Source organism: Tubulanus polymorphus, chromosome 4, assembly GCF_964204645.1.
Source record: "Tubulanus polymorphus chromosome 4, tnTubPoly1.2, whole genome shotgun sequence".
In the NCBI taxonomy this organism is placed as follows: domain Eukaryota; kingdom Metazoa; phylum Nemertea; class Palaeonemertea; order Tubulaniformes; family Tubulanidae; genus Tubulanus; species Tubulanus polymorphus.
Window position 1 is genome coordinate 6,262,446 of NC_134028.1, and position 17,024 is coordinate 6,279,469.

At 38.7% G+C, this 17,024-nt stretch overlaps 3 protein-coding genes across 3 annotated transcripts in view; all 3 read left to right on the top strand.

Moving 5' to 3' along the window:
• The first annotated feature begins 2,261 nt into the window (after positions 1-2,261).
• On the top strand, positions 2,262-9,491 carry LOC141903477 (cadherin EGF LAG seven-pass G-type receptor 2-like). The gene is made up of 19 exons (XM_074791596.1): positions 2,262-2,298; positions 2,472-2,660; positions 3,192-3,320; positions 3,408-3,596; positions 3,856-3,978; positions 4,130-4,309; positions 4,390-4,527; positions 4,756-4,938; positions 5,284-5,589; positions 5,799-5,945; positions 6,429-6,629; positions 7,040-7,171; positions 7,283-7,474; positions 7,597-7,713; positions 7,855-8,040; positions 8,163-8,294; positions 8,617-8,802; positions 8,893-9,024; positions 9,291-9,491. Exons 5-19 carry the CDS (start codon positions 3,898-3,900, stop codon positions 9,489-9,491), a joined length of 2,514 nt encoding a protein of 837 aa, XP_074647697.1. The 5' UTR covers positions 2,262-2,298; positions 2,472-2,660; positions 3,192-3,320; positions 3,408-3,596; positions 3,856-3,897.
• A 787-nt stretch (positions 9,492-10,278) lies between these two features.
• Positions 10,279-14,217, top strand: LOC141903478 (protocadherin-1-like). Its single transcript, XM_074791597.1, has 10 exons — positions 10,279-10,284; positions 10,429-10,566; positions 11,010-11,192; positions 11,650-11,805; positions 11,923-12,108; positions 12,623-12,760; positions 13,034-13,219; positions 13,411-13,551; positions 13,891-14,085; positions 14,197-14,217. The coding sequence occupies exons 1-10, from the start codon at positions 10,279-10,281 to the stop codon at positions 14,215-14,217; spliced, it is 1,350 nt and encodes a 449-aa protein (XP_074647698.1).
• Positions 14,218-14,507: 290 nt separating this feature from the next.
• The window catches only part of LOC141903479 (protocadherin Fat 4-like), a 29,336-nt gene continuing 26,819 nt past the window's right edge, over positions 14,508-17,024 (top strand). The window contains exons 1-6 of the mRNA XM_074791598.1: positions 14,508-14,554; positions 14,658-14,843; positions 15,108-15,236; positions 15,418-15,606; positions 15,701-15,826; positions 16,341-16,523. Coding sequence (XP_074647699.1) covers positions 14,667-14,843; positions 15,108-15,236; positions 15,418-15,606; positions 15,701-15,826; positions 16,341-16,523 — 804 coding nt within the window. The 5' untranslated portion in view covers positions 14,508-14,554; positions 14,658-14,666. The remainder of the gene's footprint in view (positions 14,555-14,657; positions 14,844-15,107; positions 15,237-15,417; positions 15,607-15,700; positions 15,827-16,340; positions 16,524-17,024) is intronic.

Genomic DNA, 17,024 nt, shown 5'->3' on the forward strand with positions numbered 1-17,024 from the left:
TACAGACGTATTTTGAAGTCGATGAAATTGCCGGTGTTATCTCAGCAAAAATGTCTTTACAAAATTCCGCGACACCACTCTCGGTAAGTAACTAATTTGCTTTTACGAAATTGAACACCTTAGAACTCTGTTTCTTTACTTACTTACCGGTAGTCGAATCGATCTCCTGTGGTAGATAGATTAGGCCATGGCCAACCTTTCCTACTTGGTCTTTTGCTGTCTGGGGCGAAGCCAAAATTCTATAAGTTGTGACCCTGAAAATATAGAATATGAAATACATGTATCATTTTGATATCACTTTAAGACACAAAGAAAAACAACAAGAGGTAATGAACGTAGGCCCTGATTATATTAGACTTTAAAACTGAAAATTAAAGCTGTTTTGATAATTATTAATTAGCCAAAAAAGTTTAGGTCTGGGCCTATGGTGCTACATTCAGAGATTGCTACATTGTGATTCATTACAAATGGGACCAGCTTTACTAGACAACCTAAAATCATTCTCTTTGGTCAAGCTGTGCCTTCTTCTATCTTCTTTGTATGTTAATCATTACAGTTTAACATCCAAGCCTACGATCTAGGAACTCCTTCGAGGGTTTCTCAACTCAATGTGCCCGTCAATGTGAATATAGCCAAGAACACTAGAGCGCCGTACTTTGTCGGTATACCGTATCAGAAAACTATACCATACAATCAGCAACAGGGTAGCAAATTCTTTGATATCGTCGCTCGGGACGATGATCTACAGGTAAGCATGATACTTGTGCTATAATAATGTAGATGGATATGGTTTGAGCCATAGATTAGCACCTAATAATTTCTTGAGTACCTCCGCGTCTTTCGATTTCATTCATGAAAACATAAAGGAATATTTCAGCGCCAGTATTCCATGATTTTGCTCGAGGTGTTTTGAAATTATGATTTCTATATTTCAGTCACCTTACAAAGACGTCACATTAAGCGTGCTCGGCGATGGTAATGTGTTGAGCTTTTTCAATATGGCTCCAAACGGTGCAGTTTCAGTCAGCAACTTGAACGCGCTTCAAGCAGATACCGCGAATCTATACACGGTACCTTAAAATAAGCGCAGATTTTACTTTCATAGATTTAAATTCTTTCATCCTTTGGAAAAAATCTGATACCAAATTTTTTCTATGTCTATGATGTAGAAATGTCCCCAGATGTAAATATTTCTAGGTTTATGTATAGTTAATGCCTAGTTGTCCGTACGTTTGAATGAATTTAAACCTGCTGTAAATCTTTTCCCCACTTAATGAATCGAATCCGATGTATCGAGTCATTCTGATTCTAGATGAGAATACTTGCCAAAGATGGCGGCACACCGGCGAAAACAGCGACTACGACGTTGGCGATAACCGTAAACCGCAACTTACTCGACCCGGTGTTAAACGCAACGGGCCCGCTACGTGTGACGATTCCAGAAACGAAGCCGCCCGGTGATTGGATCATAGGTGTCTCCGCAAACGATCCCGAAAATGTAAGTTGTTGGAAATTTATTGAAACGTCCGACTTGTAAAATGATGGTAGATTGCGGGGACTTGAATGTATGATATACCAACTATTTGTTAGGGTGAAATCCCATTGTTGTGAATTTTGCTTGATCTTATGCTGGAAACTTCACAATCAAGTTAAATCACAATTTCGAAGCTACCATCCATCTTGGATCTCCACCATGTCTTGTTTCTTACTTGTCGTGGGGTCTTATTCTTGAGTTTGGGTAAAAACAACAGGGCCTTCGGAACAGGGGTGGCAGGGGCAGCCAAAGCCGCCCCACTTTTTTGCTTAACAAAATTTTTTCAAAAGCACGCTGTATCGCGTTGCAGCTCGTCGTTCTCTCTGTACTAGGTGGTTGGCTTACGGCTTCTCATGCTTCTGTGAATGAGACATTGAAATGGCCCCAAAACGCATCTCCGGCGATTGAATTTTCAAAATTTTTCTAGGGGAGGGCCCCCAGACCCCCTTCAGAAATAGGCCTCGCCATTGAAAAATTCCTTCCGACGGCTCTGAACAAATAAACACTTAGAGATTTACTCGATGTTATGAAATGAGCTTTATTTGAGGAGATCCTACGGCGATGGCGTCCTTCTTCCATCCCTACAAATCACGTGACGTATATTGATTTATACATAACGCTTTGTTAAATTTCAGACACCGGTCAGGTATGCTTTGACGGGAGTTGGCAAAGGTCCGAACTACTTTATAGCGGATCCGATCAGCGGGGCAATTCGTGTTCGTCAACCGCTAACTGATGACCCGGGCAAAGACCAAACATATACAGTACGTAGATCGACGTATGCCGTATTATCCTGGGCAAACGCTCCTTTAGGGGTTAACGCCCCAGTGGATTTTCCGTAGAATTTTGGAATTACCGGGATGATACGGCATCTCAAAGTTGTAATTTGCTCGGTGATGTGTCATTGTTCTATCCATTCAATCTATCCACTTCATAGCTGTCGGTGTCTGCGACTGATTCCGGTACACCCGCCAAACGTACAGCAAACATTCAAGTCATCGTCACCGTAACGAGAGACTTGTTTAAACCACAATTCTCTCAAGCGCAGTACAACACAACAATCGGCGAAGGAACTCCAGTTAATACGCCGGCCTTAACTGTTAGAGTTACCGATAGGGACACAAATGTAAGTGATAAATGGGAGATTCTAATCGGTATTGAATTGACAAATGATAACAAACATAGAAGATTTATGTGACTTGAGATTTGACTTCTTGATAAGTAGAGTGATGTTGAATATGTACATGACTCGATGATTAGAAGCCCTATAAAGGTTAAATATCAATTATCAGTGAATGAAATTAAAAGAAAAAGATAACATTTTGGAGATGATGAAATGACCTTTTTTTAAGAAAGCTCATCCAAATTCTGTTCGTAATGCTCTAGCACAGTGAGCCTCTTCAATCATCAGTCCAATCTTAAAGTAACTGTTTTTATAGAACAATGATAGTACCAGTAATATCTATTTTCTAAAGATAATTTACATAATGGAGATGAAATGAGCCAGAACAAACCTATGAAGGCTTTTTACATCCCTAGTGGATGTCCTGGCACTTGAACGTATATGATAATATATTTTATTTTGTTGAGAAGCACTGGTAACCACATTTGCAGTGAGACAGACAGGCTTATCAAAATGTTCATGATCATTTTCTAGGCTGTGATAAGGTACGGCGTGATAGGAGATTATCCGGGACCGAGCTTCTTCAATTTGAATCCAGTCACTGGAGAAATAACCGTCAGAAAATCCTTGAGAGACGATGCACTTTATCTAGGAACGTACAGGGTAACAAAATTTTGTTTTAAGAATTTCATAACTTCAAATAACTGATTTGAGTTATTAGTAATTGTGTTGTTTTGATTGCTATTTCAGTTGCGATTGGAGGGCTATGATTTGAACCATCCTAATAACAAGGCATATGCAGATGCCTTCATTACAGTTACGAGAAACATTTTTGCCCCTGTTTTCCAACCCAATGCTAACTACGACGTCACAATACCGGATAGCCATCCAGCCGGGGAGGAAGTTGTTAATATAACTGCCACTGATCAAGATACTGGAGTATGTACTTTTGAGTATACATTCCCTTTTATTTTATTCTTTTAAGGGGCCACATTCATTGTTAAGCGTATGACATCATGGCTGATTTTCAGAGGGATGGATGTGAAAATAAAAGGGGTGGCCGCCCATCTAAAACTTTTTGTGAAGTACACTGATACATTAATGCAAGAGTGCTGGATTAATAATTTTGAAAAAAGGGATTAATGTTTACTTGTCTCAGCTTGCGTTTAAGACCTATTTGTTTCGTAAAAACTTTCAGGATACAGTGACATATAGGCTCATTAATAGCACTTCAGATGGAATGCAGTATTTCTATATTCATCCGAATACAGGACGCTTGACGACGACTAAGCCTGTACTTGCCGCTCAGGATCTGTATAGGGTGCGTATTTTTTAAATCAGCATCTTTTTATAGTATCTTTCTATTTTGGTCCCTGTTTTCCAGACGAATGCTTACTATGATCATAATACTGCATAGCCATGCAGCCGGGAAAATGGCGACAAATTTAAATTGTTTTTATCATCTTTGTTAGTTGGTTATTTCCGCGGCCGACCCAAAGAGCAGAACTTCGTACGCTGTTGCAATTGTAAGGATTACGCACGATAAATTTAAACCGACTTGCGCAATCCCGAATGACCAGTTTACGATTCAACAATCATCACTGGTTGGTTCGCCGATTCGTACTGTCCGTGCTACTGACAGCGACTTGAAGGTATATTTCATCGAGCGTCCAGAAAATTTTGTGTTGAATATCTATCGGAAAAACTCACTCGCACGATTGATGAATTTCAGGGTACAGTTGAGTATAAGTTAGTGGGCAGTTATCCGGCGGGGCAGTTCTTCAACATTTCCACAAAAACAGCTCAAACTGGTGAAATTCGCATTGCTCGAGACCTGAAAACTGACACAGAACGCACTCTTCAATATAAGGTACCCCATTCAATTGACTTATTCCTAATAATTTACTGTCAAAAGTTTTTTGAATCCAGTTCCACAGTTGCAGCTGAAGTATACAAATTTTTTGAAACCTTAAAAATTTGAAACTGGTCCCAGTCTTCGAAAACTATCGCTACTCATTTTCTCAGAGAACTCTTCGATATAAATCTATGTATAATATTTGATGTACCCGGTTGCGGTATCTATTCTATTCGTTCACAGTTGCTGGTGTCGACATACGATTCGTCTTATCCCAACAACCCGACTACATGCACTGTGCTGGTCACTGTAACTCGAAACACCGGGGGACCTCAATACACAAAGAACATTTTCGAGATAACCATACCCGAAACTCAACCGCTGAAATCATATCTGCTCAATGTCTCGGCTACCGACCCTGATAACGTAAGTATTTCAATTACTTTTTTGCACTATGAGAATTAAGAACAATCTGTTTTAGATATACTCGAAGTGAGAATGATGTTTTACCGTAGATACCCGATATTCAGTTGTTCAATGATACTGAAAAATACAGAAACTCTTACTTTGTTAAAAATTCGGTTGAATGGAACAACCTAGACGACACCACTGTTGCAGCACCTTGGAACCTTCCGAGCAAGGCGCTGCTGTTGCTAGCCCTGTATAGTAACCCTGTGCCCTGCTGACCACATGCCGGAATTGGTTCCGGTCAGTGTACTACATTCAGATTCAGAAAATGTTTATGCCCCGATGATTCATTTTATGTCCTAGGATGAAGTTATATACGGGATAGCACCTCCGGCAACGCCGCTATTCTCCATCAATCCGGATGACGGCCGCATTTTTCTCGAACAACCCTTAAGCGGTACGACGACCAACCGGTTCCAGTTCACCGTTAACAGTCGCGATAACGGAGCGCCGCCTACCAACGGGAATACTGCTTTTGTCATCGTGAACGTGTTGCGTAATGCGCAGCCTCCGCAGTGGCAACGAACATTCTACACCGGTAGGATCATAGAAACGGACAACATCACGGACAAAATCGTCCAAGTTGTCGCGACGGATCCCGATCAAATTGTAAGTACATGAGACACTTTGGAAATTAATGCTTAATCAATGAAAAATGATAATTTATTCAACCTAAAATCCGTACGAAATGATATGCTCATTGCCTTTACGTCATAAAACTATAACAGAGAAAACGAAAATGATTTTAATCAAAAGCTTTGATGAGCAAATGTGTTTTAATATCCTATTATTGAGGTTTTGTTCGATGTATTTTGCAGAGTCCAGGAAATGAAGTTCGCTACAGTATGAGTCAAGATGCAGCGTCAGCGTTAGGAAGACAGTATTTCACTGTTGATCCGGTAACTGGTTGGATAACGCAGAAAGCAGCCGTCTTGTATGATGTGAAGTCTAATGTCAGATATACGGTAAGCTGTGGAACATGGGGATCTGTAATTGCAATTCTTCAATTTTCAGTCTTACAGTGTTTATTGTTTTGTAACCAAATTTAGTATAGATGTTCCATACGCTAACAGCTACTAAGTCACAGATATACTTGGATTTCATCCCTTAATTGTCCTTGTTGGGGCCATTCAATGAATAACGTAAAAAAGTTAACAAAACACAGCAGAGCTATATCAGTCGATAGGCTGCTTGATTGTTTACACTGACTAATTTGAGGTCCTGCTTTCCAAATTGGTTTATAGCCAAGTAAGGCCAGGCATCAAAATGAGATTGTCTGTGATTGGCTCATAGTAAAGCATAGTAAAATAGATAAATTGGAAAGCTTGTCTGTGTGGTCTATAGATGAGCAACTAACGTATATCTTATTGCTGTTGTGCTGGTCTCATCTTATCTAGCAATGTTCAAATTCAAAGCGTTCATATCTAAATATCTTGTCTTCGTTTTAGTTCAATGTCGTCACGCAAGATCTCGGTCTTCCTCAACCGAAAATCAATCCTATCCAAGCGAATGTAGCAATTGACGTCGTACGCAATTTGGCCGCGCCGGTTATTACAAACGTTCCACCCGGGACAAGTAGACGGATCAATCGCGATGTCGCTCCCAATTCTCCGATCATGACGGTCACTGCTACCGACGCCGATCTCACAGTACGTATTCAACATTATGTTCTTTCATCCGATATTATTGGAGACCTCAAGGAAATATCAATCTCTAATATGATTGCATCATCATTTCATGATAATACATTGGAGCACGGTAGTGGGCTGTAAAAATATTGTCCGGATTTGTTCGTATTCCAGTTTGGATAAAGCGGGCTCGATTGTTCTGGAAATCCAAAAAAAATTTCAGATTGTTGAGAACTTTGCCCTTGGCTTATTTTTTGTGAATTTCAAACTAGAAATACACACTGATGATCAGCACAATACCTGACATGTATAATGTTCAATAAAACATAAGACTGAGAAAATAACTGAAACCTGAATCAAACAACATCGCCTGATTCTTTCTCCCATACATCACATATATTTCGTTATGATCAAATACAAATTTCTTGTAGCGTCACGTACCTTTTGGAACGGTTAGATTCTACGCGATTGGGGATGATAACGCTGCGCAGTTCTTCAACATCTCTACATCCGGAGACGTGCGGGTTGCGCAAGCCCTTACCGGCACCGAGACCATTTACAGAGTGAGTAGTACCCGTAAACTTATGTTCAACTGACTTCGATCATCTAAGCTTAAAGCAAGTTTTATCTAGTTTATGATGGCATGCTGATAGATTCTCATTGCTACTTTACAGTTAAGGATCGAGGCTAGAGATGGCGGCGTTCCTCCTTTGACTGCTCAGGCTGTGCTCACTTTGATCGTCGATAGAAATCTTGTTGCGCCCGTTTTTTCGACTCGGTCGCTGAACCTCATCCATACGATCAATGAATTGCACCCGGTCGGTGTTCAGTTTGTTTCAGTGGGAGCTACTGACGATGATCCAGCCGTATGTCACCGGATTTATAGAATTTACTCATTGAAATCTAGAAAATCGACTGAAATTCAAAAAAGAAATTTTACTAAAACTTCGACGTAGTGCTCATTCGATGATATTCATTTGTATTGTAGGCACCTTGGAATACTATCGAATATACCTCAAACGATGCAATATTCGGCGTGAATGCTGGCAGCGGTGGAATTTATTTAAAACAGTCATTGCTCGGTAGTACGCCACTGCAATACCAGGTAAGTCAATTTTGACTACCAAGAACGACCGTTTTTAAACATTTCATAGAAAAAAGTTTTTGTGTTTTATTCGTTATAAGCGAGCCAATATCATTCTAAATTGCTATTCCATATTTCCCGATACTGCTTTGAATTTTATAGTTCGATGTCGATGCTTGCGATAAAGGATCGCCTGCGAAATGCGCGAACCCGAAAGCGCGAGTTACGATCAATGTTATCCGTAATCAGAATGCGCCGATGTTCCAGCCAACAGCTACCACTACTGTGCCTGAAAACCAAGCCCTGAACGTACCGGTCACATCCGTTATCGCGTACGATATCGATCCGGTGGGTGCTATAGTTAATCTACCATTCTAATATATTGCATAACAAAATCTTCGAAAAATCTATTTCTAATTTTTCATCTCTTTGTGATATGAGCTGTTATGAAAAATGCATTCTGCTTGCAGGCGCCGTTTAATACAACTAGAGTTGAACTAATCGGGGATGTGCCAGCTCCAATATTTTTCGCTCTAAATCCTGTGACCGGTGCTGTAACTGTCATACAAAGTCTCGCGACAGGAATGGATGAGAAGTATACCGTAAGTTTGTGAATCATTACAGATGTTGTAGATATTACATCTATTGAACAAAGAGAATACAAGGGCAGATCCAGAGGGACTTGTAAGACTTCTGCAAGTCCATCATTTTGAGTGACCTTTTTCATTTTGTCAACAAAGATGATTGGTGGATTTCAGTGCAGTAAGTACCCTAATACTGCCTTTGTGGCCATGAAAGTGCACTTTTGGGATGTGGCAAGTTCGTCAAAATTGTCCTCTGTGTCTGCCCCTGCATTTTAATAAGTTTCATGTCCGGTTTTCATGTTTTTTTTCCAGTTTCTGATATTTTCATGTTCTATTGTAGTTAAGAGTGCGTGCTACGGATAGTGGACAGCCTGCGCTTACTAACTATACTACCATCGATATTCTAGTCAAACGCAATTTCTTCACGCCATCTTGGACGAAAAAGATCTACAACGTTACGATACCAGACACGCAAGCTTTCGGTGTTCCGATCGAAACATTGCTCGCCACTGATTCCGATACCAAGGTAAAAAATCTGATAATATTGGCGACCATTGTTGATTCAAAGTGCTCTTATATCCGTAAAGAATTGTCAACTCTATTCATCTCATTGTAGTCTCCGTTTAAGGATCTGTATTTCTTTATGACTGGAGATGCAGTTGCAAATCCATTCTTTATGGTGAATGAACAAGGACAGGTTATGGTGAAAAAATCATTAACTACAAACCCATCGGTCAAGAATTACGTTGTAAGTCTGAGTTTCCTGTCCCGCATCGAATATGAAAGATAACTTGATTTGAATCTTACCTCAAAGTAGTAAGCTCCTAGTTTAGAGATATAAACCTTCCAAGCAAGATCTAACATTCTAAATGAACTACTTCAACTCCATAGGGTACCAGGGGCTGATGAAAAATTTCAATTTTGGCAAAAGTTCTTATGTGACAACTGGTATCATCTAAACTGAGTCCAGTGCTGTATGTAAGAAAAGGGTGTATTGTGTATGTATTTTTTCAGGTAACCGCTGGTGTAAGAGATAAAGCTTTGAACCCATTGACGGCTCCTGATGAAGCTACAGTCTACATCACCGTGATTCGTAATGATAAATGCCCAGTTTTCCAGAATACGCCTTACAAACAGAGTATCCCGATGAATATCTTAGTTGGACAACGTGCTGCGCAAGTGTCGGCTACTGACCCTGATGTTAATGTAAGTTAACCCTTTCTGTACTGACTAATTACCCTTAAAGTGCTTGGGATTGTTTGAAATTTGTTTGAAAACTGCAGTATAGAAGCACTGGAAGGATTATGAAAATTCTATCACTGATTTGAGATTATCTATTAGATTTTAAATTGATTATTTGTCTGATTATGATATTGCAGACGCTTGGTACGGGTAAGATTACATACGCGCTGATTGGTGATGCTGGAGCTGAAAACCTGTTCAGAATCGATGCACTGGGAAATATAACTGTCGCCCAGAGTTTGTTGAACACAGGAAAAATGGGCTTCAAGGTACATTTTGTATCATTATATCATATTTCATATCTTTTGCCATTAGTCATTATAGATTTTTATGGCAGCTGATAAAAATCCATTGTATGATGTACATGACCTAGCCCATTTTAGATGTGAAAATTGGGCAAAGCATAGGCATAGAGCTAGCACAGAAAGCACCTCGATCTGTGCCTGTTCTTGATCAAATCTCCTTTTCAAAAAACATTCTTCGTTTCTAGCTACGCGTGAAAGCAACAGATGACGGTACACCTCCGTGCAGTAGTGAAGCAATTGTAGATCTATCAATCGAAGGCAATTTCAACAGTCCCATATTCAACCCAGCTGGACTGTACTCTGTACAAATCCTCGAAATTCACCCGCTACAAACATCGGTTCTGAATGTAACGGCTACTGACAGAGATACACAGGTTTGTTTGTGAATAGAATAATCTTTAATGAATATTCCAGGATTTCATAGATCATAAAATCAAATGAAAACAATTATGAACATGAATGCCTGCTTCATAGCTATGGGTTGATAGGAGTTAACCCCTACATTTTAAAAGAATTCAAAAAATTCATCTTTGATATCTCATATTTACAAGGTTGAATGTAGCTGAGAGTATTTGAAATAAATTCTTCGGTTGTTACTGTTTCAGGTGCCGTTCGGAGATGTAACGTACCGACTAGCATCAAACTCTGCTAATCAAAATCTATTTTATATCAGCACGATCAATAAGCAAGGTGTTATATATCTGCGACGATCTCAAACCGGTCTCACGTCTCCTCAGTTTAGGGTAAGAAATACTATATAATTGGATACTCATTCTATACACAAAAAACCTTGGATGCTGAAACCAGATTCATCCTCCAGAAGCATGCATCCTTGCTGGGCTAGTAGACATACTGGTATACTAGACCCTGCCTTAGACCATTGAGGTAGAGCGGGATTCTCACTAGCTACCACAGCTTTGCCATCAGCAATAGCTGAGCTAGCAGAAATATTGATATGCCTTGCCACTAAAGACCAATTTTTGCTAACTACTTTATCTGTACTTCGATTTCCGATTTCAAAATCAAATTCCCTCGTTCGCTCCTGGCAGTTGTAGTAAACGAAATCAACCAATCAAATAAAAAGCAAATCCCTATTGGGTCAATCCCTATTTCAAGATGAAAATAAAAGACCTATTTTTGTCTCGAACTCATCAGTTTTTTTCGATTCTTTTTTTTCCTAATATAGATAACAGTTGAAGCATGCGATGGCGGAAGCCCACCGCAATGTACTCCACAGGTGGTTACGATCAATGTCGTGCGAAACCGTGCGCCGAAATTTTCCGCTCTCGACTATAAGAAAACGATTCTGGAAACCACCCCCAATAATACAGTCGTTTTTAACCTGAATCCAACCGATCTCGATACTCTTGTAAGTATTAGTAATCGACTGGTATCTACTGTTAAATCATACTCGACGAGTGCATTATTTGAATGAGATACCAGAGAAATAATCTGGGTTAAAAGTTTGTAGAAACTCGTTCTAAGAACATAAAACCAAAGCCTCATTCCTTTTCGTTTTTAATAAAAATTCTACCCACTTTTGAAGAATCCTGATTTATAACATAGGTGCCTTTTGGTACTATTTCATCCAGAGAATACTGAGTTTATTTGTTTGATGTGTAAAGAAAGATGAAAAGTGTTGTCCTAAGGGTCTTACTGTTGATTACTGATTAATTTGAACATTTTCTTATTTCAATGAAATGTTACTGAAAAAAATTCAATTTATTATTGATAGCACTTCAGGGGTATGCAGCCCTGTTATAAAACTGGATGGAAAGTTATATAATTTGGAATGAATTTGGCATAAATTTCTGATTTGATTACAGGCTCCATTCAATACTCTCACCTGTGACATGATCGGCGATCCTCCGGCTCCAGAGGTATTTACTGTGGATGCTCCGTGCGACGTTACGTTAAGAGCTGCCCTCAATATACCGAGGGTTAAACGAGATGCAAACCCTGATACGGACAAATCATACCAGGTCTGATACATTTCTTAAAACGGTTAAAATAACATTGATATTCGTCGTAACCTAGTGATTCTGTGTGAGTCGATGTGCACATCCTTTCAAACATCGAAATTTTTCCAACCGTTTCAGATTCGCGTTCGAGTTCAAGATGGCGGCAGTCCGAGACTTTCCTCGACGACCTTGATTGCTTTAACAATCGACAGGAATTTGAACACGCCTCGATTTACTCACGGAAACATTCAACGGAATATATTCGAAAGTCATTCTCTAGAATTGCCGATTGTCAATGTGAATGCTACGGATGTCGATCGAATCGTGAGTGATGAAATCAATTTGTTCTAAAAATCTATTTATTTTTGTCTGGGATCGATATTTCGCTTATTCTTTTGAACACATACCTCTTACTGGTCTTAATACAACCAATGAAACTGTGCAGTCTGAATAAACCATTGTTTTCATATCCATTTAACACTTTATTGAAGGATTGCCAAAAAGTCTTAATTTTCTCACGTTGAAATGGGAAAAACTATTTTTGAATTATTAACAAATAGCATGGCATGGAAACATATTGTTAAAATTGATTTAGTTCATAAAATAGTCTCTTTTCTCTGATTCAAATGAGTTAGGAAAGACTTTCTAACAGTGGTTATTCAGACTGCACAGTTTCACTTATCGTATTATGACCAAATTGGGATGCATTCAAAAGATTAAGAAAAATATCCTTTAAAAAATCGATCCCAGACAAAAATAGATAGACATTAGTGATAGATATATTGGATATTTTAGTTTTTAGCTCACGCATGATGAATTGTTCTTTCTATTTGTACAGGCCCCGTACAACGTCGTGAAGTATCGTTTCATCAAGCAGAACGTGAACGTACAGCAATATCTACGCATTGATGAAAACACCGGCGAAGTCTACCTGAAAAAACCTCTCAACGAACCCGCAACACCGAATACATTTACTGTACGTAATACTTGTCTAGCTCACTTGATCGAGATCAGATTCATTCATTTCGCGATAATGCATCGGGGCAGTGTAGTCGACCGGATTTGATCGAAGTTTCATTCGGATCAAGTGGGTTTGATTGTTCTCGAAATCTCACTGGATTTATATGGAAATCTAGTTTGATTAAAATGGGGGTGGATTGTTTTCGGAATATCACTCGATTTATTTCTTAAACTCGCGGAAATCTTTTTCCAATAATCCAATGTTTTAATTTGTTTTTGTTTTTTTCAGTTTGATGTTCAAGGTTACGATGGCGGAAACAAGGTCACGCCGACGAATGTGCGCGTAACGATAACCGTCGATCGCAATCAATTCGGTCCGACTTTTACTCAGACTGAGTACACTCGAGATATTCTACCGACTCAGCCGGCTTCACAATCATTCTTCCAATTCCCTGTAACTGATGGCGATACTAAAGTAAGTTATTGTGTTCTCAATTTTCAAAAGTTTCGGAATTCGGATTTTCCACAAATCACTTCATCGCGTTGGAAATCTTGAATGACATTGTTTTGTTAATTTTGTAAATCTTTTGTTATTTCTTTGATTCTTCATCTAATCTTTGAATTATTTCAATCAATTAGTAGCAGTCCATTATTCAATCATTTCAGAGTCCATATAATGTGGTGACGTGCTCAGTAATTGGTGACGATCGTGGCCCAGTGTTTTTCTCACTAAAGGCGACAAAAGACTTTGATGTTATGTTGAAACCTGGTGTCAATTTGGCAACGGACACTGCGACTGATTACGTGGTAAGTATTTATTGAATTTCTTCAGTTTTAGTAATGAATTCGTATAGAGATATTGGCTCTGACAGGACGGCCACAATAGTCAGTGAATAGTCGGGGAATTTTGTAGAAAAAAAGCTAGAGATCAGTAAAAAGTCAGGGAAATTTGTTGAGATTGCAAGATCATGCATGAAAGCAAACAGTTTCCATCTATGTCTTATGTATGTATTTGACTATGTTAATTGATTGGATTCTTAGCAGATCCAGTCAGGGAAAAACAAGGGAATAGTCAGGGACAAAGCAAGTAAAAAGATAAAAGTGGTCACTCTGTCTGATAGCTTATTATGGTTTCCTCTTGAATAGATAAGAATCAGGTGTCAAGACGGAGGCGATCCACGAAAAACTGCCTATTCAAAACTGACGATCAAAGTGAATAGAAACGTAAATGCACCGATGTTTACTCCGACATCTTACTGTCCGAATAGCCTAGGAACGATTGCTGATTCTGATCCGGTTGGAAAGAAATATATTACCGTTAAAGCTACTGATCTGGACACGGTATGTATAAGAAAGATAGATTTTACATGGTTGAATAGCAGGTATTCTATTCAAAATTTGTGTATTATCTTGAACCTGATTTTCCATACTTGTTATTCTTCTGTTTTGAAGAATACTGATCTGATTTGTTAGATATGTACAGGAATGGAAAAAAAGGTGTTCCGAGGGTCTTCCTCGATTATCAATTAATTCCGATCATTGTCTTGGATATTTTCATGAAATTTTCATGCAAAACATTTCAATTATTGTTACTGATAACACTTCCAGAGGTTTGGCAGTTCTTTACATATACTAAATGGTAGGTAATTAATTCTGATAGGTTCTGCCTGCTGATATTTTTTAGGGTCAAGTGATCAGGTATAGCATCGTCAGTAATCCACCTGCTTCAGATTATTTCTTCATCAATCCGAATACCGGGGAAATTTATCTACTGAAAAAACTCGCCGGAGCAAATGTTCAAAGCTTGGCTGTAAGTACGCTTTCAAGTGATTTGGTTGATACGAAATATCATTTTTCTGCGAAAGGAGTTTTGCCAATTTGGCACTGACCAAAACATGATTTTCTATTTGCAGTTTTCTGTCATGGCAACGGACTCTGGAAATCCAGCAAAAACTGCTACCGCGCAAGTTTGTTTTACTATCACTGGCGATAAGTTCACACCAGACTTTGGTAGGAATCCATACAATGTCACGATTAACGAAGATAAACCTTTGAATGAACTGGTTGAAAGAGTTACTGCTATCGACAATGATGTAGGAGTAAGTATGGCTCTCATAGCTGGTAAATAGTTGATAATCTGTTACTTCAAAATATATACGGTGACCGTTCGAAAGCAGGGCAGTTCATTTTTCAGGGAAAAAGACATTCTAAAAAGGGCATTCTTTAGGGCAAAATCCTCACTACACAAAATGCTTTAAGGGTACTGCTACTTTCCAGGAAAGATCTAGAAAAACATCCCGATATTCTAATATTCTCGTCAAAATAGGCAGCGGATGTTCAATATTTGTTCTTTGAAATTTCAGAGCAACGTACGCTATTCGATAGTCGGAAATTATCCCGGACCATCGTTCTTCAACATTACTCCATCCACCGGCGAAATCAGAGTCGCTAACGACGTTCGCAATGATAATCTGAGGATGGGATCTTATCAGGTATAGACAAAAACCCGATCCAGCATTCATCACCAAACCTGATGAGTGGTTAAGTTATCTTCAATCATCAACTTAATATTCTTAAGATATGACAGTTAGATATGATAGATATTATCTAAAGCAGTAATGCCGACCTCTCTACATATCATGAGATGTTAATCTGCAACTGTTTTCTTTTCAGCTTCGAGTGAAAGCATGCGATCCGGCTCATCCTGATAATTGCGGGTTCACCAATGTCAACATCAACGTGAATCGTAACTTACATCAACCAGTCTTTACGCCTTCAACTTCTTATATCTCTTCTGTAAATGACACGATTCCAGTCGGCACCCCGATAGAAACGATCAGGGCAACCGATTCGGACAAAGGGGTATGTATCATCAACTTGTGAAGTTTTTGAACAAAAGTTCTTCTTATTCAGTATTTGTATCGGTGTTTTGTAACATTCTGTTTATCATTTCTAGGATAAGGTCACGTATAATATTTCTGGGGCGAGTCCCGGTAATTGCGTTGGTCATTTCCAGATCGACCCCGTCTCAGGACAAGTTATAAACAAAAACTTGCTGACAGGTCTTCCGAATCAGTGCTTGGTATGTATTTAGATTCTAAACCAGACTTGGGACAATGACTTTGTAAATAGTTGCCATATATTCAACAGGGTGGCCACATCCCTGGAAATCAGGGAAAAAGAGTTTTTCTTTTTAAAAGAAAAAGTCAGGGAATTTTGTAAAAAAAGGCTAAAAATCAGGGAAAAGTTGGGGATATTTGTTGAGATTGCTAGATTGTGCATAAACTTAAACAGTTCCTATCTATGTCTTACATATTCGACTGTGTTGGTCGATTGAATTTAGCAGATCAGTCAGGAAAAACAACGTGCATTTCAGGAGAAAGTTAAATAATAGTGGCCACCCAGTTTAAGTCTTTAGCTTGCCTTAATACCCGGTTATATATATATATATATATATATATATATATATATATATATATATATATATATATATATATATATATATATATATATATATACATATATATGTATATATATATATACCTAACCACAAATGTGTTTTATCCAACCCCTAATATGTATATGTTTGATTTTAGTTGACAGTCACTGCTACGGATTCAAGAGGACGTAGTGGTAATGCTATACTGACCGTCAATATTCAACATGACTTGAATAAGCCTACATTCTCACCATCAACTACGGGCAGCAACATCAACGAAAAAACCGGTCTACAAACTCAAGTTTGTAATGGACTTCTTGCAACTGATTTAGATCGTAAGGTTAGTTCAATCAAGTGTTGTCTGGTATATTCGGTCTAAGCACAGTAAGACAAACATCCAAACATGAAACATATTCTGTGTTTATGGATTTTGATGTTTAGTTTCCCCTTATTGTACACAGCATAACAAGAAACAAACCTACAGCACCACTAGCGCTGAGAAAATTGATTATAGTTTCACATGATGATATCAAAATGGCAGTGATTTTGATCAGTCATGTGATCTGCTCATTGTCGCTGATTGGCGGTTATCGTGTGTTGGTGTTTCTGGTTCAACTACTCAGACATCGCACACTGCAATCAAAACGATGTACTGTAATGCAAATGTGAACCATTGAGGCATTGGAACGTATTGAAGAATATTGTTTGTAAAAACTATATACTTTTTCCTTCCTCCACCCTCTCAGCACCGCACAAGGCATAATTGGCGTTATTGATGTTTCTTTTTCCCACCTAATTGGAGAGAGATCAGAGAAGAACCTTCGACCAAGAGATTCTGTCG

Bases quoted from the DNA above. Each gene is read 5' to 3' on its own strand.
- LOC141903478 (XM_074791597.1), top strand. The intron at 11,193-11,649 runs GTAAGTATTAGT...ATTTGATTACAG, and splicing joins CAACCGATCTCGATACTCTT to GCTCCATTCAATACTCTCAC. The intron at 12,109-12,622 runs GTGAGTGATGAA...CTATTTGTACAG, and splicing joins CTACGGATGTCGATCGAATC to GCCCCGTACAACGTCGTGAA.
- LOC141903477 (XM_074791596.1), top strand. From the start codon at position 3,898: ATGCAGTATTTCTATATTCATCCGAATACAGGACGCTTGACGACGACT. The intron at 6,630-7,039 runs GTACGTATTCAA...AATTTCTTGTAG, and splicing joins CTACCGACGCCGATCTCACA to CGTCACGTACCTTTTGGAAC. The intron at 8,295-8,616 runs GTAAGTTTGTGA...GTTCTATTGTAG, and splicing joins GAATGGATGAGAAGTATACC to TTAAGAGTGCGTGCTACGGA.